The sequence below is a fragment of the Drosophila sechellia genome, chromosome 2R (genome assembly GCF_004382195.2).
Source record: "Drosophila sechellia strain sech25 chromosome 2R, ASM438219v1, whole genome shotgun sequence".
NCBI classification, from domain to species: Eukaryota; Metazoa; Arthropoda; class Insecta; order Diptera; family Drosophilidae; genus Drosophila; species Drosophila sechellia.
The window spans coordinates 10,157,208-10,177,426 of NC_045950.1; the positions used below are offsets into that span (position 1 = coordinate 10,157,208).

General features: G+C 44.8%; 2 protein-coding genes across 10 annotated transcripts in view; one reads left to right on the plus strand and one right to left on the minus strand.

Annotated features, from left to right (window-relative positions):
* The window catches only part of LOC6609083 (neurogenic protein mastermind), a 66,050-nt gene extending 51,114 nt beyond the window's left edge, over positions 1–14,936 (plus strand). For all 5 annotated transcript variants that reach the window (XM_032714795.1, XM_032714796.1, XM_032714798.1 and 2 more), the window contains 3 exons: positions 12,082–12,382; positions 12,456–13,529; positions 13,595–14,936. In XM_032714795.1, coding sequence (XP_032570686.1) covers positions 12,082–12,382; positions 12,456–13,529; positions 13,595–14,253 — 2,034 coding nt within the window. In that variant the 3' untranslated portion in view covers positions 14,254–14,936. The remainder of the gene's footprint in view (positions 1–12,081; positions 12,383–12,455; positions 13,530–13,594) is intronic.
* A 2,456-nt stretch (positions 14,937–17,392) lies between these two features.
* Positions 17,393–20,219, minus strand: part of LOC6609084 (SH3 and multiple ankyrin repeat domains protein 1) — a 62,684-nt gene continuing 59,857 nt past the window's right edge. For all 5 annotated transcript variants that reach the window (XM_032714802.1, XM_032714804.1, XM_032714801.1 and 2 more), the window contains one exon: positions 17,393–20,181. In XM_032714802.1, coding sequence (XP_032570693.1) covers positions 18,612–20,181 — 1,570 coding nt within the window. In that variant the 3' untranslated portion in view covers positions 17,393–18,611. The remainder of the gene's footprint in view (positions 20,182–20,219) is intronic.

Consider the following 20,219-nt stretch of genomic DNA (forward strand, 5'->3'; position numbering starts at 1 on the left):
CGAGGGTTGCAAAAAACCAAAACAGCATCGGATTCAACGAGTTTTCTCGGCTCAATAATATTTTCCAAAGAGGGCGAAGCAAATTGTGGGGGAAACCTCTTAAGTGCAAGAAATGAGCGGGCAAAGTGTAAAATGTACAATGAATTTGACAAAGAACGGTGTGGCGCACAAGAAGCAAATGCTGGTGTATATGCACAATAAATTAAGCGAAGAGTAGAAAAAAAAGCCGAGAAGAATATAAAGTTGGAGTGGTAGAATGTGTAGAAAAGGAGCAGCGGGCAAAATGGAAATTATACATTTTACTAATGAGGTTCTTTGCCCAAGAAGGATGACAGGCCATTTTTAATGTCTTTTCATTTGGCGAATTTTTAAGAAGGGCTATTCAGGTCTTCCTATAATATATATTTGAAGCATAACTCTTTAAATTTGTTATTTAAAATGCTTCTGGTGGCTTAAAAAATAAACATATTCCTAGTATTTTCAAGCAAACTATGTAACAGATAAAAATCCATCTCAAATAGAAATTACTACCCCATTACATGACGATTGCGAATAATATTTATCAGATACTTATTGCGCAAAAATGTAACTTTTAGCTATAACCAAAGCAACCGACCGGGCACAAAAACCAGGCAACAGCCAAACCGAAAACAAGCGTGTAGTCCCGGCTAAAAGTTCAATGAATTCAAAATGCTGGCCATTTTGCATGTCCTGCATTAACTCGTTAAAATGCCAGTAACAACAGCAGGGGGGGAGTAGTGTAGTTCTAGCCACCAACAAATTTCTGTAAAATACAATAAAAAGTGGTGAAGTGGGAGGGGGGGAATTCTGGGAGAACGAGTTGCGGAGGAGGCTTCGGTTGGTCGATCCGCAGGCGAAAGCGTCATCAAAATGCCAGGGCGCACAAAAGTATGCAGCGGAAATGTGCAAAACGTGAAAATGTGCGGAAATTATACTTGCGCCAGGCACAAACACTCAGAGAGAGAAAGACAGAGACAAAGAGAAAGAGATAGATGGACAGATAGAACGAGAGAGATAGGTAGAGAGGCTACACGGCGAAAGAGACAGCTAGAATGCTCCCACTGAAGAGAGGGTCATATCAGATTTTATGACTTGGCCCGGGCGACTTAATGAAGTAAGCAAGAAATGCGAGCACATGCGACCAACTTCGAACTGCGCGAGTCATCTTGTATCAAAACACCATAAATAATTTATAGCAGCGACGAACGAGGAAGTGGTGAGATCTAGGCAATAGCATTCGAAAGTACATATAATGAAATGAAAGAGGCGGAAAAATTACATTACGCAATGCGCAGGCGCCAAGGCAATAAAAGCAAATCACCGAAATTCAGTTAGGTTCGCAGATTCCCGGACAACTCTTCGCATAACTCGCCTTGACGGGGATTATGGGCCAGGAGTTATTGGACAGATTCTACATCTACATCTGTATAACGGCTGTTGTATAACCCCTATAAATTTAATTTCCCCCGAACGGTAAAAGAAGCAGAAACTTCGGCACTAAGTGAAAACGAGTGGGAGCGAAAGACAGTCGGCCTATTTATGAGCGAAAAACTTTTGGCTACAAAAGAAAACATGATATTTTCCCTGCTGTTTCATAATTCAACGAATTTGCTGTTGTTTTTAGGTATCCAGTTTTGCGGATAACGCTTCGCTTGAGATTTAAGCTTCAGTTTCAGTTACAGTTACGTTTTCATGTTCAGTTAGGTATTGTTTTTCTGACCCGGCCCATTACCTAACGCATTTGATGCTCTCAAAGGTCACATTATTTACCTTTTATATTCCCATTCGTGTCAGTATAAGGGGGATTTTCCGGCGATGTTGGCAAGATGGTGTTTTTTTTTTTTTGGCGCAGCGACAGCGAAGTTTCGTAATATTTTCATTCTGTTTTTCTTTTTCCACTCCTGCCGCTCTTTTTCGGCTGCGTTTCAATCAATTTGCAGGTGTTGAGCGTTTCTGCGGGGCAAAAAGGTGAGCGGAAAAGTTGATGAACTTTGGCGAAACGGTTAACCCCAAAAACGCTTACCGTCAGAGTTTTGAAGATGTGTGAAAATCATTTTATTCCCACCTTTCGCTCGTTACGCTGAGTTTTCCATAATATAATGTATCTTGAGTGGCCCAGCTTCGCAATTATAGTTAGCCAACCTTCTATTTGAGGGATTATTTTGGCAGCTTATGGCAGCAATATCAATCAGTTTATTCACACATATTTACCATTTAGCTGGTATATTTCATTTTCCTGGGGCTTAGCTGGCTTGCTATCTCTTTTTTTCACCTTTTCGGGAGGCGGCGGCATGATTGCCACCTGCTCTCACCTGGCCACTTTGATTGCTACCTTTCCGTTTTACCCATTTTATACGGCATTTCCCTGCGGCGTTTTCTTTCAGCACCTCCTATCAGCTATTTTGCCTTGCTGTTGGCATCAAATTTAATATTTGCCCGAGTTCTTAACCCCACAATGCCCCCCGGTTGCCTGTGTGTGTGTGTCTCCCCCTTCATCGTGATTATTATGCCATGTAATCTGCTTCATATAACACTGAGATGAAGACGTGGCAGTGGGAAAGCGTAAGCAAGTGGCAAGTACTTTTAATACTTTCACCTCCTTGGGGCATCAGAATGGCACCCACACATACACTTGCCACGCACACACACACGCACCCAGTTGATGTGTTAGATATACATATATAAATATTTCAGTTTTTAATCTATTTTAATGGAAATTATTCGCGAGGAACAAAGTTTTAGCTGCTGCTACTGGTTTTGCATTTTATTTGCTATAATTTGCCTTTCGCCACTTGTTATTCAGCAGCTACCCGCTGCCCTCGCGCGCTCCTAACGTATCCTTTTCTAAGTTTAATTTTTCTAATCTCGCAACAAATCCTGGTGGACGCTGGAAAGTATGCTATGCTTTTTACAAGGCGCTCCTTCGCCACTTTGTGTGTGTGTGTGATGCTTTCCGCAAACAGCTCACGTCGCATATTTATAGGCTGCCAGGGCATAAAAAGCGATTCCAACTGGAGCCGAAGCTTGCCAAAAAGATTTACAAAATGTTTCCGCCTTTGCATGCGCTTTTTTTTTTTGTTTTTATGCGCTTATTTTTGGGTACATTTAGATTGGCTTTGGACGGCTGCAAAAACTTTTGTTTAGGTATCAGTTAGTCTGGCATTTTCTGGCTCAAAAGTTCGGTTGTTATCACCATTTGCAGCAGTCGTCTATTCAAATTAGTTTTTATTTGCGAACGGAGAACGGAACTCAGTGCGAGACAGGCTGTCTGGCCGGCAAGGTTTTTGACGCTCATATCAAAAACAAAGTATTTTCGCAATTTGTTTAAATTTCATGCGCCACTCAGACGCAAATTCATGTAAAATGTAAAAACCAACAAGAGGCAAACGAGCCAAAGACAGGCCGGTTGGCAAACAAACGAGTCTTGGTCAAGTGTAAATTCTGGCCAGGATGAGCCAGGAAATGGACTGTGGGAAGGGGGTTACATACATTGCACTTCCAATCCAAACACACACACACAAAAACACATGCCTCACCATTTGAAATTCCATTAAATTTTGTTGCTCTGGTCGCAGGCAAAATAATTTCCAGTGACATTTTCCCTGGGTTTTCGTTGACAACCGAACTCATTTCATTAACTACCCAAACAGAACGCACAATCTGTTGCCACTACACACACACTCACGCACAGGGTTATATGTATGTATATAAATATATATGTTCTCGACCATAAATATGTCTGCGGGGCCCTCACGCCCCTCAACACCCCCAAAACCCCCCAAGCCCGCAGCACCCCCCTCATAACAACACCTTGGGCATCCAAGCCACCCACTCGCTGCAGAAACGTTTTGCCCGGCCACTTTATCAAATTAATTACTTTGCCAACAAGCGGGATGAAGGATGTGCGGGGGTGTTGGGGGTTTTGGGGGGGCTTCGCCGGGAGGTCAAGTGGTCAGGAAAGTTGTTGTTCACTTACATTTGCCACACTTTTACGGCCATAACACGAAATCCGACTGTGAAAACGATGAGAGGAGGATATTGGCAAAAGGGTGAAAGGCTCAAGTGGAATTATGGAATTGCAGGTACTTGATCGGACACAGAAGCATCTACCAGGATAAACTGGGGATAGAGCGCAGAATATTAACTAGTTACTTTAAACTAACGAGAGGCATTAAATAGAACTTCAACTAGTGATGCTCCCTCAGAGAAACAAGTATCTTTTGGTTCGCTTTCTTCTTCTATAGGAATTCTAAAGCATTCAAGCTGTTGACGTCAATTAGAAAACAACTCAGACGGCATTTCAAATACCAATCATATGCAGATTTGCATTTTATTCCGCTCGCCGCAGTGCAAAAATACCTACTTAAAATACCTTAAATAGAATAGAACATTGACGTCAGTTGGAAGAAAAAATGTTAAATATAGCGGCGAGTGAAGAAAAAGTTGTCTCGTTTTTTTCACTCCCCGTAGGAAAATCAATATAATGTTGAAGTGAATGGTAACCAGTGTCACGCTAAATAATATAGTAATTGTTGTTTTATGTGTGTTGGTAAACATTCCATGAATATTATAGGGCAGAAATGGTATGGAATTCGCCTTCAAAGAGAGAGATTATTAACCCCCGGTTTTAATTTGTGTGCAAAAATAAAAAAAAAGATGCCTTTTGTGCGACAACGCCCACTGGAAATCGTAGTTCTCCTCTGAGGGCCCACGTGGCGTATGTGTAATTCCATATTGTCTACTTTCATTTGATCTTGGAGTGGAGGGCGTGGGAGTGTGTTAGGGGGCGTGGCTGCGGTGCGTGTCTAACGCTCGTCACTTTAAAACTCGCCGAGCCAAAGTAATTGAAAATGTAAATGGTTGAGGTTAGTGGCAGTGGAAAGCGGATGAAAATGGGACGACGAGGATGTGGATGGGGATGTGGAGGTGCAGAAAGTGAGTGAAATGTCGGTGCAAAAAAGGAGTTTTCGGGAAAGTGCGAGGGATCAGCTTTAGTTGGCTTAATTCCCTTTTCGGCGGTTAAAACGTCTCGTTGATGGCTTAAACATACTTTCATAATTAATAGTTAGAACTCTATTTCACTTCGAGTTATCTGAATTTCGTATACGCAAACCTATGTTTAAACAAAATATCGATGATAAATCTGCTGGAAAAAGACGGCAGCATCAAACGGCATACCTTTCGAGCCAAACATCTACCAATTTTTCATCTGTGGGCTGGAAAATCAATGCGAAAATTCGTGCCGTCGTATTTGGGTGAAAATGCAGACGAAATTTTCCATGCAGGTGATGTGGTGATCCTGTGGGGAAAATTGGAAAAGCAAAAGGGGCGGCCGGATTCATATGGCTGGATAATTCTGCCAAATTTGCAGCTTTGCTTTTTTGTTTGTTGTTTGCATTCTGTTGTGTTCTCTATTTACCAAAGTGTGCGTGTGTGCGTGGGTCTGTGTGTATCTGTGTGCGTGTGTGTGTGTAAATAAAATTAACGAATGTTGAACTTTGTGCTGACAAAGTTCCGGCACATGCATAAGCAAATATGTTGAAAATTTGCAATAGGAATTGATTTTCAATTTACCGAATAAGTGAGGATATAACCATTTTGTTCTTGGTTTTCCATTAAGGGCTCTAAATGTTTAATAATAATTTTCGTATTTCATTAAAGTAAATCCCATATCTTCCATCTCATTTACTGAATGATTTTCAGCTTTCTCCTAAATCTTCCGTGTTTCTTGATTATTTTAAATTTTGTCACGTTCTGACTTTTATTGCAAATCTGCTGGCTGAGTCAGAAGCGCGCGCGTTTCTTTTGCGATTCAATTTGTACCTCATAGATGCAGTCATTCGCAAAGTGGCGAACAGAGAGTGGAAGAATCGCGGCGAGAAGAATTCTTCTCATAGCTATTTTCATGTTGATCGTGCGCCGCTGCTTTGTTCGCCCATCGTTGTTGTTGCCGTGCAGCTGGTTTATCTATCAGATGCCAGCTATATGATTCATCCGATTTCTGTCTTTAGCCACGGATTTTCCGCTTTCAGCATGCTTATCATCTGCAGATAAGCACGATATAAACGCTCTGATCTCATCCGATCCAAAGTGCTTTGTTCTCGTTAATACAGGAAGTCGTTTGCAGTTCATATCATTATGATTGGGATCAAATCAGATCGTCTCAGATCGTGTAATGATCGTTATTAGCTGGCACATTTTGTATAGCAATCACGGAGTAAATCCAACATCGGATCGGATTGGATTGGATTGGATTGGGCACGCAAAATATTTACACTAATTAGCCGCAGTGTTTCCACGGTCCAGTACACTTCACTACAAACGACTTGCGTTTGCGGCGGCATTAAGTTCCCATTAAAGCAACTGGCGGCTGCAAATTAAAAATGCAATTGCAAATTAAATTTAATTTAAAAATCCATCAAGTCGAATGAACGACTTGGGAACGGTGAACTGCAAAATGCCTTTTGATTTCTATGCACTACCGCCGCATCGTAATTGTTGAAGAGAAATGGAAAAAATGCGGCAAACATAAATTCAACTAATGAAATCATGTTTCATGATTCTATGATTCTATATCTGATGTTGATGTTTCACATTTCCTACAATTCTCGAGTCAAGGAAGATTGTTAATGGCCCAAAAGCCCCAGAAGAAGCTACCAATTTCGTGGAATTTGGCAGAAAAACAGAGAGAGAGAGGAAAATCATGTAGTATATTTTATTCATGCCTTGCATTGGAATATTCTGAAATATTTTCTCGAAAGAGCTTACTTTTCAGAAATGAAAATTCCTAGAACTGAATATTTTTCAAAACGATTTTTACTTAGCATTTCTCATATATAACATATAATGCTCCAATCAAATGCCATTTAGAAAATCTTCTTGTGCATTTATCTTTTTAGTACTTCCATAGCAATTAGGTCAATAAACTTAAGCCTGCAAATGGCTTGCTTTCCTACCATATATATATTGAGATGATGTAGCCTGGCTGTTGTTGCATTGAGGAAAAACCCCGCTCGAGCTCGTAAACTTTTGACAGACGATCCATTAAAAAGGTTTTCATAAATTTGCCACAGGTGTGCCTGACCGCTGCCTGTGCCGCCTGTCGTTTCGCTATTTATGTATCTGTATTGGAAAACCCTTTCTGAAATGAAGCCAACAAACAAATCGAAGTCATTCATCGCATCGAACGAAAAGCCAAAGCCGAACCCCAATTATTTAAGCCAGTCCCCCAGTCAACAGCCCCTCCTCCACCCACCGTTCCATTGATTCCATTGGGGCGAAGGCTCCCTTTTTGGCCCCCTTTTGACCCACATGGCACATGCATACAGTGCAGTTCATTTCGGGCACACACTCACACATACATATGCATGCATTTTGGGGGCCACACTCATGGCCATTTATGCCAAAATTTAATTTATAATTATTGCGAGTTTAATTTATGATCATTGACATGCTGCAGCAGCAGCAGGCACACGGAAACCGCATTGCAAGCGGGTGTTGTGGGTGGCGCCCAAGTGGGTGGCGGGTGGTTGGTGGCTGGTTGGCCATTGTATCTATTCCTCGCTTCTATGCTCCTCCCTACGCTGCCGATTGTCTGGCATTGTGTGGCAACTGCAACTGTTTCAAAAGTTTTTCGCTACCTTCCATTGGGAAAAACTGGGGTCCTTTGGGTGGCAGCAGCAGCAAGAAGAGCGGGGAAAAACGGGGGAAAGTGGGAAAACTGGGGGGCGAAACTCACACCGCTTGATGCGCTGAAAGTTGGCTGATATGTCGGCATCAACAATGATGATGATGACGGGAATGTGCATGTGAGTGTGGATGTGGATGGACGCGATGCAGTTTTCCTGTGTGTGGAAAGTTATAACCCCGCGCGCGGCAGACTTCCACTGTCTTCTTTGGACAGGACAGTTCGGGATTGACTGCATCTCGGAATGCGAATGGGATGCAATCTGCACGCGGGCATTCGCCATGCTCATATGTGAGCATAATTACGTGGCATTGAAGTGGTAGGAATGGGGCAGGATCACGTTGGTCTTCTCAATTAACGAAGGACACTCAAAGGAGATGAGATCAATGGGTTTATAAACTAACGAACTTAGTCCACTGCTTATAGCTCGAAACTCAATAACAATATTAGATTTTCTTTTATGAAAATTCCACTTTCTAATCATCATGAGTTACTTGAATTTTCCTACAAATCCGATTATCTGCCCCCAACCGCTGCAATCGGATTTTGTGAGCCCTGCGTTTTCCTGCTCGTCGCTGGCAATTAAAAATCAAATTCGCTCTGCTCTAACGCTTTTCCAAATGAGATTTCGCCTGTTCCCTATATCTCCTATATATCCATCCCGGTTGCTGTCATAATTTCGTTAAATAACGCAGCGCGGACACCTCATTGGATGGGACCTGATGTGATGGGATGTGATGCGATGGGATGGGTTGGGATTGGATTGGATTGGTTTGGCTAGGATCGCAGAGGAGCTCGCAGCGGGGTTTGCCAGGCAGCTAGTTTATGTCACACAAATATCCAGTGACAGACGCCCAACGGGTGGCCATCCGCCCACCGTTCCCACCTCCCACTCCCGGAATTCCCTTGGCTTCATTTTGGATTTTTTGGCTTCGCTGCCAAAATAATAATACAAAAAAAAACGGAAGAAAATAACATGGCGAGGCGGCAGGGAAATGGGAAAAGAGCAAAACTAAAGCGTAGACTAAATCATTTTGGGGGCAGTGCTAAGTGGGCGTCGGTGGGCGTGGCCTCTTTGCTAATTTCATTGACTCTTCAATTTTTGGTCGGCTGCCAAGCAGCGCCAAGTGGGTGGAGTGGGTGGTTTATGAGTTACTTACGCCCCGCTTCCGCAACAGTAGAACCTCCTTAACTAGAACTACATGAAATGTATTGCATTTCCATGGAATTTTATATCTTAATTGATTCCACTTTTTACCGACATAGTTTAGTTGTGGATAATTGCCATGCCATCTTTGCTAATAATTACTCATAAAAGCCTTTGCTGAGATTATTCGCACCTGTACAAGGTTTTTGGGTCTGGGAAGTTTTTCAATTACTTTAAGTGCAAGTGGGCAACAAGTTTGGCTGCGGCATTCGTCACTCGTGTGGTGGGTACAGTTGTGCCTGGTTAGTCGAGCGGAGTTGAAGATATGTGTGGCAAGCGCTCGGAAAAAGGGGGACCGCAGTTCCTTTAGAGTTTTATGTTCTTCGTTCCGTATATTTGTTCTTATTTTTTTTGCTGATACTCCAGCCTTACATGTGCCACACATACAGGCACACACACACACATGCCTAGGGAGGACACTGCCGGGATGGTCACATATATCATTGTCAAGTCTATATGCAAGGCATCCCCCTGCCGCCCCCACTGTGCCCCTTGTAGCAGCACCCCTTGCCCCACGAATATCATTCCCTTGACAGCGCGTGGGGCGTGCGGCAATCTTTTTGGCTTGTCAAATGCGCATTTCCTGCTTAGAGTCCTTGCTCTATGTGTGTGTGTGTGTGTGCCGTGTGTGTGTATCTGTGTTTGTCTCCAGCGCAATCAATACGGCGGCGCTTGGGTAATAGCTGCAGGATTTACGCGCTCGTGCGGCGTCTCCGGTTTACCCGCAAGCTCCTCCTCCTCCTCCTCCTCCTCCTCCTGCTCCTCCTGCTTGTTGGTCCTCCAACCACCCTGCAAATTCGTACGCCTTCGTCCTCGGCAGTTACCTTTAAACTTTTTTTATTGATATTTTATGTATTAGTGGGGCTGTTTCCGCCGGTGGGTGCAAAAGTGTGTATGTGGGTGGCTGGGCTTTCCTGTTCGTCGTTGTCTGCTTTTTATGAAAGCTGCTGTAATGATTTGTTGTATGAACTTGTTCCTGCGCTTCCATCCGCAGCCAATCGATGTTTAATCAAGGCCCATCGACTTTATTTGGTGTAGGTATTTATGACTGACAGTGCAGAAAGAAGCTGTGATCCTTGGGCTTAGCAGAGCCAACAAGTTGGTGGGTGCAGAGAGAAAAATTAATATGACTTTAGTAGATATATCTTATATCTAATATCTTAAAAGATAAAAAAGAAAGGTATCTGTAGCAGCTTTTCTCTGTCTGTTTACGCCCACACATATCAAGCCTAAAACCCTCAGTTCGCTTGCCACACCGAGCCAACATTTTACACCTTACCTTTTGAATTCAGAGAGGCAGGCGCATGATTTATGGCCAACATTCGAACGAGTGGGTGGTGGGGTGCTCAACTGTTTGGCAGAAGGTTACCCACACAGCGACCAATGCCAAAGCCAAGGCACTAAACTTCAATTAGCCCCGACGAGAGTCCATGACTTTTAATCAGCGTACTTTACGATACTCACTCGCACTCGCACCCCTCCCACTCGCACTCGCGGCGCCCTCCCACTCGCACTCGCAGCGCCCTACTGCTCGCACGCGAGCTGAAAATGAAAATGCGTGGAGCTGCAGAAAACACACAATAAATTAAACCAACAAGCAATTACAACAGCAACAGCGCCAACTGAAAAGAGGCACAGAAGCAAGGGCAACAGCCGAAGGGTTCGACGCTAGGATATCCTGTAATTTAAGCACTTTTCGCTAGAAGAACGTAAAGAATTCATTGAAAATTCGTTGATCTAATAGACAGAGAAAAATCTGGATTTTCTAGCTATAATGTCTTACTAAAAAGGGTTATAGATATAAATATTGATATACCTTTATAAAGCACACCCATTTAACTTTCTTAACTTGCAACGTATCCTACCAACCCTCAATTTGCAAATTACTAGGTACCAAAAGGCAAACGCGACCTAAAAGTTGCTTAGTGCGCTCGATGTTACTCCTGTTGTAGTGGCTGCTATTGCTTTTGCTGATGGTCACACATGAAATGTGGAAAAACACCTCGAAAGGTGACGATAGAACTAAGCCTTGAATTTTACCCCACTCGGTGGGCCACAGTGGCTCAAAAGCGAGGAAAATCATTGTCGGAAACTATGGAAACTATTCGAGTACAGGGTGTGTGGTGTGTCGGGTGAGAAGATTTATTTGCTGCCCGCATATTCGAGTTTGGCAAGGTGGCGGCGAGTTCCGAGGACAAACTTCCGAGGGGCCAAAGGGGTGAAGGGCTCTTTTTTGGGTGGCAAAAGTGGGAGTTGACTGCGGGATGTGGCATTGAAGTTGCTGCAGGGTCGATCGCTGGCGTTGTCCTTTCGCTCATTTTGCATGTTGGCCCGGCGCTCTTTTCGGGCCCATTACAATAACAAATGAATGGCAAATTTGCTGCTCAGTAGGGGGAATACCCCCTCCCCTCATACACGCACACACATACACATGCAGTACAGATGGACAGACAGAGAGACGCAGCAAAGTAGACTATGAAAAAGTGTCGAAAGATTTATGCTTCTGCTTCTCTGTGTGTGTGTGTGTTTGGCAGTCAATGCGGATTCAAAAGCCATCCAGGCGATAATAAGCTTGAAAGCCCGGCCACCCACTGCCAATCCACCCCCTCCGCAGAAGTGATTCTCTGTGTGAGTGTGTGTGGGCGACACATCGAGCTGACAGCAAATGAGACAGCTGCAAATGGAGAAGGTAGGAAGTTTGGCCTGCCTCCCTGCCTGCCTGCCTCCATCCGTCCTTCTGCCTTTCCGGCACTATGGATGCCAATCTATGTGTCGGGTATTAGCCCCAAAAATCCTTCGCGGCGGCAGCCCAGGCAAATTACCAAAGTGCCAGCAGCCGGTGACAACCGTTCGAGTGGCCTGTCGCCTGTGGGTGTCCATGTCTCAGGCATAAGATCAAAGATCTTTGGAAAAGGGATAGCCCCTTTTATGTGCTCCAATTGCTATGGTTCCTTTTAAAAAGGCCCCTTGTTGCTCTCAAAAGGGAAATTACATGAGAATTCCTATCTAGAATAAACATCCTTAAATCTCGCTGTGTTTCTACAATTACAATAGTAGTTTCTATTAAATAGCGTCGTATTTTCTAAAGGAGATTTGATATCCAACATTACCATCTGCTGTATCTATATTCAATACCATAACACATATGTACATTTTCCCCTTACAGGTGTCGGCTGGTCAGCATCTGCATCTGAGTGGCGACATGAAGAGCAACGTCTCGGTGGCCGCCCAACAAGGTGTCTTCTTCAGTCAGCAGCAGGCGCAACAGCAACAGCAGCAGCAACAGCCCGGCGGCACCAACGGACCGAATCCCCAGCAGCAGCAGCAACAGCCGCATGGCGGCAACGCGGGCGGTGGCGTGGGCGTTGGCGTGGGCGTTGGCGTGGGCGTGGGTGTGGGCAATGGAGGTCCTAATCCCGGACAGCAGCAGCAGCAGCAACCAAATCAAAACATGAGCAATGCAAATGGTAAGCTAGCATCGCAAAATTTAGTGATTTACATTGAACATACATTAATGATTCCATTTGAATTCCATTCCAGTTCCCTCCGATGGCTTCTCGCTCTCCCAGAGCCAAAGCATGAACTTCAACCAGCAGCAGCAGCAACAGGCGGCCGCCCAGCAGCAGCAGGTGCAGCCCAACATGCGCCAGCGTCAGACGCAAGCGCAGGCAGCGGCTGCAGCAGCGGCAGCAGCGGCGCAGGCGCAGGCGGCGGCCAATGCCAGCGGACCGAATGTGCCGCTCATGCAGCAGCCGCAGGTTGGAGTGGGCGTAGGCGTCGGCGTTGGCGTGGGTGTGGGCAATGGAGGCGTGGTCGGTGGACCCGGTTCCGGCGGACCCAACAACGGTGCAATGAATCAGATGGGCGGACCCATGGGCGGCATGCCGGGCATGCAGATGGGTGGACCCATGAACCAGATGCAGATGAATCCCAACGCTGCCGGTCCAACCGCCCAGCAGATGATGATGGGCAGCGGCGCTGGCGGACCGGGTCAGGTTCCGGGACCTGGTCAAGGACCAAATCCGAATCAAGCCAAGTTCCTGCAGCAGCAGCAGATGATGCGCGCCCAGGCGATGCAGCAACAGCAGCAGCACATGTCTGGAGCACGACCACCACCGCCCGAGTACAATGCCACCAAGGCGCAGTTGATGCAGGCTCAGATGATGCAGCAAACGGTGGGCGGCGGTGGTGTCGGCGTCGGAGGTGTGGGCGTAGGCGTGGGCGTGGGAGGGGTCGGTGGTGCCAACGGTGGCCGCTTCCCGAACAGCGCTGCCCAGGCGGCGGCCATGCGGCGCATGACCCAACAGCCCATACCGCCATCCGGTCCGATGATGCGACCACAGCATGCGATGTACATGCAGCAACATGGAGGAGCAGGCGGTGGTCCGAGGACCGGCATGGGTGTGCCCTATGGTGGCGGAGCAGGCGGCCCAATGGGCGGTCCGCAGCAGCAGCAGAGGCCGCCTAATGTCCAGGTTACGCCCGATGGCATGCCCATGGGTTCGCAGCAGGAGTGGCGGCACATGATGATGACACAGCAGCAGACGCAAATGGGATTCGGTGGACCGGGACCAGGTGGACCCATGCGGCAGGGACCCGGTGGTTTTAATGGAGGTAAGTTTTGAATAGTGCGAAATACCATCACTTCGCTTCACTTAAACTGTCATCCGTCTTTGCAGGCAACTTTATGCCCAATGGTGCACCCAACGGTGCAGCGGGCAGTGGACCCAACGCTGGCGGCATGATGTCCGGCCCCAATGTGCCGCAAATGCAGCTGACCCCAGCCCAGATGCAACAGCAACTGATGCGCCAACAGCAGCAGCAGCAACAGCAACAGCAGCAGCAGCAGCACATGGGACCTGGTGCCGCCAACAACATCCAGATGCAGCAACTGCTCCAGCAGCAGCAATCCGGAGGCGGTGGCAACATGATGGCCAGCCAGATGCAGATGACCAGCATGCACATGACCCAGACCCAGCAGCAGATCACCATGCAGCAGCAGCAGCAGTTCGTGCAGAGCACCACCACGACCACGCACCAGCAGCAGCAGATGATGCAAATGGGTCCAGGGGGCGGTGGTGGCGGCGGTGGGCCGGGATCGGCCAATAACAACAATGGTGGCGGCGGTGGCGGAGCAGCGGGCGGAGGCAACTCCGCGTCGACCATTGCCAGTGCCAGTTCCATTAGCCAGACGATCAACTCGGTGGTGGCCAACTCGAATGATTTCGGTCTCGAATTCTTGGACAACCTGCCCGTGGACAGCAACTTCTCCACGCAGGATCTGATCAACTCCCTCGACAACGACAACTTCAATCTGCAGGACTTCAATATGCCGTAGATGATTGTCGGTAACCACTCAAACACCACCTCCAGCCAGCACCAAACACAACCACCATCACCACCATAACCACCACGATGTTGCCTCAGTTTTGTTTAGATTTTTTTATTTTGTTGCCTCTTGTTGTTATTGGCCTGGACAGCCGAACCCAACCGACCCGACCTGACGCCCAACCGCCCCACACGGCCCCGCCCCCTTGTTCCTGCCAACGAAGTTATTTTGTTTGTTATATGTGTGTGAATTTATTCCTAAGCTAAGTTCGTTCGTCTATGTACTCTAATTTCGTGGGCTCCACTGTATTGTATTCTATTGTATTTTATCGTATTTGTATGTATTATTAGAGCTGTTCCCAAGGTCCAAGGCGAGCGGCCACTGGGCGTGGCAGCGGCGAGAGTTCGCAAAAGACATTCCATATGCAGCGGTCGAACGAAGGAATTAGGGAAATTCGAGAAAGTATTTGCAAGTACTTTAAAAACAATCGAACATATTTCAAATTCTCATACACCGATACAGATACAGATACTACAGACTCGTTGTGCAACTTAAGCACTTGTACTTAATGCAAATTTGTAGTGCCACGCCCAGCGGATTGCACGCCCCATTTCGTTTGATTACTTAAGCAAAACCAGATGAAATGATGGAAGCAAACACAAAAAGAACCAACAACAAAACAAAATCGAAAAACAAAACACAAAATAGTTGTACATTTTATATTGTATTTAATTTAATTTAATTTTTATAAAAACAAAATCGACAAACTAAGAGAAACAAACAAAAAAGCAAAAGAAAACAAAAACGAAAAAAAATGGGAAAACAGATCGAGAAACTGTCAGAATAAAGAGCAAAAATATTGGTGATATTTTAAATGCTTAAACACAAATTGAGAAATAAGCGAATCAAATGAGAAAACAACAAAAAGCAAAGACCACAAAGCATAGTGAAAGCGAAGAAATTTTAAAAAAAACGGCATAAATTTGAGAATGAGAAGCAGTTATTATTATTATATTATAATTATTATTGTACATTAATTTTTTAGACGAGTTCATTTTTAAATGGAATTTTAAACGCGGAGCAACAGTGCGAGAAATGCGCAAACAAAACATATTTAAAAAATATACACTATATATTATGCGTAGTTTTTGGTAGTGAAACGTAATTAGTAGTTTGTTAAATAAATTGATATACACCCAGAAATACATAATATACAAATCATATGTATGCGATCCGATATATTTGATTACTGTAAAAGCAGCGCTAACAATTTACGAGTATATAATTAGTCCATAAGTCGCCACAAAATGTTTGAGGAGCTAAGCGGAGATCGAAATTTATATTTACTACATGCGCCTGGCCGCATTACCAAGTGATGCCATGCCAAGCCTAGCCACGCCCACACAAACGAGGAGGAGGACGAACAATATTAGAGCAAACAAAAATGAAATCGCGAAAAGAAGAGCAGATGAAAATGCCAGAGATTCCAGCAATGAAATTATTGTACGACAACTAATTAGAGCAATTCCATAAGTCCGTAAGTTAGACGACACGTTCAGTTGAGGCCATAGAAATTTTTGAATCAATCGGGCACAGTGGTTGCCACTTCCACAATTATATAGTAACAGACAGCTCACAGCCATTTTTGCAGAGTTTACATACATACATTAATTAGGATCAGCAGCAACAAATCCATAGCACACACGCCTAGCAAAAAAAAAATATAATAAATTTAATGAAAAGTATTTAAGCCGCAGACAAACAAACGATTAAAACCTAACAAAATTTACTATTACAATTATAAATGAATAAAATACGCGAATTGTAGTTTGTAATTAATGCTAAAGATACGAAGTAAAAATTTGTTTATAACTATTATATACCGCAAATTATATATACACTATTATTACTATATACAATATGGCATATTATTATTACATTTATATATATATTTCACCATTCAAACAAAATAGCGAGCAAAGTCGTTAGGTGTTCAGATGCCGCCTCGCTTTGCAGTTCCATTGATCAGTTTCCCCGCGAAACTATTGGCCAATCACGACGAGATGCAGCAGCAATCCGAACTTGATATCAATTAACAAGAAAGCAACCAGCTGCCAGCGGCAATCCATAGCATACCACCATACCATGCTTACCATCTCGAAACTTTAAATTGCATTGCAATTGCTTTAAAGCCTGATCGGATTTTCGGGCAAGAGTAAAATCGATTTGGTCAGCCGTGTGGTTGGTTTTCCATTTGATTAGCCGGATGTATTGGTGCGCCAGCCTTCTGTTTGCCGAGATTGAACGAAATGTTGGAAAGCAAAAACAAACATTTACAGATGTTCTTTTACGATTAAAAAAGGAAACTAAAAAAATAAAATAGAAAAATATTACTTTTGTAAATAAACGAAAAGTGCTTTTTATTCCTGGGACAACACTGATTTGGATGGCTCAAAAAATTACTCATCATCTTAAACCGAATAAATTAGGCCGTGGAATAGTTTTCATTCATATTTATTAATTTCTCATACGCGTTTTCATAATACATAATTGCATATTTTACGACTTATGATAAATATTTCCATATTATTCCATTTGAAATACTTGCATTTAAAGTGTATGTGTGGTGGTGTGTGCTTTAATTGTTTAACATTATCTTGGGGTTTAGGCATATTCAATAATCCTGCTATATAGCGTTTCCAACACATTCGCAGTTGCAGCTCCACGTATTCGTGTTGCATGCACCCATCGATTGGGAACTGCATGATGTAGTTGCAACTGAGCACTGCACGTGGATTTACTAGACGGTTTAACTTAAAAACTAACAAGCTTGATGGCTAATCATATTTGTTTACATGTACGCGCGGGGTGTGTGCGTTGGAACTAAAACAATTTACAAATAATTAGCAACTATTGCGAGAACTAAAAAGTGTGCTAAAACCTAGTTATACGCTAGAGTATCCAATATATTCTCGGTTGTTTATGTTTATGGTTTAGATTTAGGTTTTCTAACTTTTCAACACTTAGGTGCTAGTGCTAAAGGAGCGGCCTGCCAATTCGAACGAGTTCATTATATTTCCATCCAATTCTTTCAATACCTCAAAGAGTTTTTGTTTAAACAATGTAAATGCATCAATCGCTTGCTTGGTTAGTTGAGTTCTTCATAGTTCTTTATTATATTTCATTCAGTATGTAGGCGAATGCTGGTTCGATTTCTGTGTTCTGTATGTATTATGCAATAAAATCAGCCTTAGTTATAATAATTGTTACTCGTGAAAACGCATTTATAAGTTTGGGTTGCCTATGACGATATTTGCATTAAGCGCTGGCAAATAGTTGAGAACCTCTTTCAATACAATACGTTACTTCTTCAACTCCAATTACGTTCTCTAATATTCTGTAATACTCTGGCAAGTTAAAGTTTGTCTCTAAAAAAACAATTATACAAAAAATCTTTTAAAAGTAAAAATCTGTAAATTTTACTAGCAAAAATTTACGTTTTGTTTTCAATTTCGATCTTTCTTGTTTTTTTTTTTGCTCGATTATAAAATAGCCGCCTATTGAAATATTTGTTTTATAAATATTTTGTTTAAAAACATTATACGTTTTAATCATTTAGTATTTGTTAGTTTAGTTTAGTTGACTTGACTTGACTGGAAATTCGGCTAAATGCTCAAATTCAAATATTATTGTTACTCGGTGCAACTTCCGCCTCCCTGCTTTCATTAGGCATATAAAACCTACGCTAGTTGTGAATTAGAGTAATGTTAATGTCGTTTAAATGTTTTGTGCACTAGTCGAACGCGAACACGAATGATCAATGGATGGATACTGAATAAATTATGTTGCCTGGCGCTGGCGCCCTTCTAACATTACGAACTAAGATCGGATGCGGACTGAAGTCCACACTAACATTTGACACAGTGTGCAGCTCGAAAGCAAACTAAAAGCCCAGTATCGAGCAAGGATTTCCGGCGACTGCCTTTCAGTTTGTTTTCAATGGTAGGATTCTGGGTATCTGTTAACTAATCATTAAATATTGCATACATACTTGCTGTTTGATTACAAATAGCGATTAGTTTCTGCTCGCGGGCAGCTTGCATAAATTTATATCACACGCAATAAATATAATAAAAGTAACTTAAGATTTCGAAATCAAGAAAATTCTAATTCGAACATCCTCGTGCCATTGCAAAGATGTGGCAACAATTAGATTTGTGTCTGATTTGTGGTCGTCGCGCTTCATTTCCTTTCTGGGTGCAGGCAGTTGCGGCTATTCGTTGTGAGTGGCAATGACTGTTGTTGACTTACACTAACTAACGATTTAACGATTTGGCAAACGGTTGATTTGATTCCCCAGGCTTAGTTTAGTGCAACCTATGGTGGTTGGCCTTGGGCATGGCCCCCACAATCCGGACCCTTCCCAGGGTGCCCACCGCTCCAGCGCCAGCGCCCCCGGACAGCCGCTGGTGCATCTGCAGCATCTGCTGCTGCTGCAGTTGCTGTTGCAGCTGTTGCTGCTGCTGTTGTTGCTGCTGATGCTGCTGCTGCTGTTGCTGCTGTGGATGATATTGGCTCGTTGGCAGATGCGGCTGCGGCGCGTGCTTGGCATCGTTGCAATCGCAGAACTGCGGCGGAGGTGCCAACACCAGATTATCGGTGCACAGTTGCTGCAGATTGTTGTTGCCCTGCTGCACCGCAGTCGCCCCAACGCCCGGAACGCCAGCAACAGCACCAGAGGCAACAGCCACCAACTGTCCGCTGGGCAGCATGCCCACAATGTGGGCGGCCATTGGTTGTTGTTGCTGCTGCTGTTGCAGTTGCAGTTGTTGCTGCAGCTGGTGGGGATGTGGGTGGGTCTGTGACGGGTGATGGGCCTGCTGGCGCTGAAGAGTGAGCTGTGACGGCTCTCCATCGCTGTCCGCTTCCAGTGGCGGCGGGAGTTGCATCAGGGACACTGCCGTGGTTCTGGTGGCACCCCTCTGCATGGCAATTGCCGCTGCCTGTTTGCGCGTCAGCGAATTGTGACGCTGGAACGCCTTGGCCGGTGGCGAGGGACTCAGATCTCCATCATCATCCTCCAGATCGGAACGAGTCTCCATCTCTGATTCGTGGCCACTGCTGGTGCCCTTATGTAGTTTCTGCTGATGCTTCGCCACCAGGACGGCAGTGTTGCTGGCTCCTCCGGCCGCGGCGGCCTTTGCCTTGAGGATCTGCTGGAGATGTTGCTGGTGGGCCAGTTGCTGTTGTTGCTGCTGCAGTATCTGCTGCTGGGTGGCGATCAACTTCTGGTTGGGATTCGACGACTGCTGCTGATGATGATGGCTGGGAATGCGCCCCAAAACCTGGGGACTCATCACATTGCTGTTGATGGTGCTCTGTTGCGTAATTTTGTTGGTGCTGGCGGCCGTCACTGGTTGCTTGCTGCCCAGTTGCTGCTGCTGCTGTTGGATAACAGGTGCATGTTGCTGTTGCACAAGTTGCTTCACTGTAAGTGTGGCTGTGGGCACAGTACTGCCACCGCCGCCTATGCTGATAGTGGTTTTGGCCATAGGCTTCGTAGTGTGACTGGTGTTGCTGCTGGGCTGATCGGGAATAGTCTTGGGTTCCTCGACAATGGTCACCGATGGTTTCTTCTTAATGGTATCGGTGGGCTTACCACCACCTGGCAGTGTAACCCCGGCGGCCAGTGCCAGCTGTTCCTGCTCGCTGCTGACGCCGGAGCTGCTGTTGTCGCACTCATCTTCGCCTGGCTGCAACAGTTGCTGTGGTTGTTGGTGGGATTGCTGCTGTTCTTGTGGTTTCTCGTCCTCTGGTTTCTTGGCAAAACCGTTTGGCGATGACTTTGATGTCTTTAGATTGCTGCGAATGCGCTGGATCTCCTCCACAGAGAGCGAATGCGAAATCGAGGCACTGCCTGAGTTGGAACTACTCCCACTGTGAATGAATGAAGGATTATTAATGGGGAACGTAAA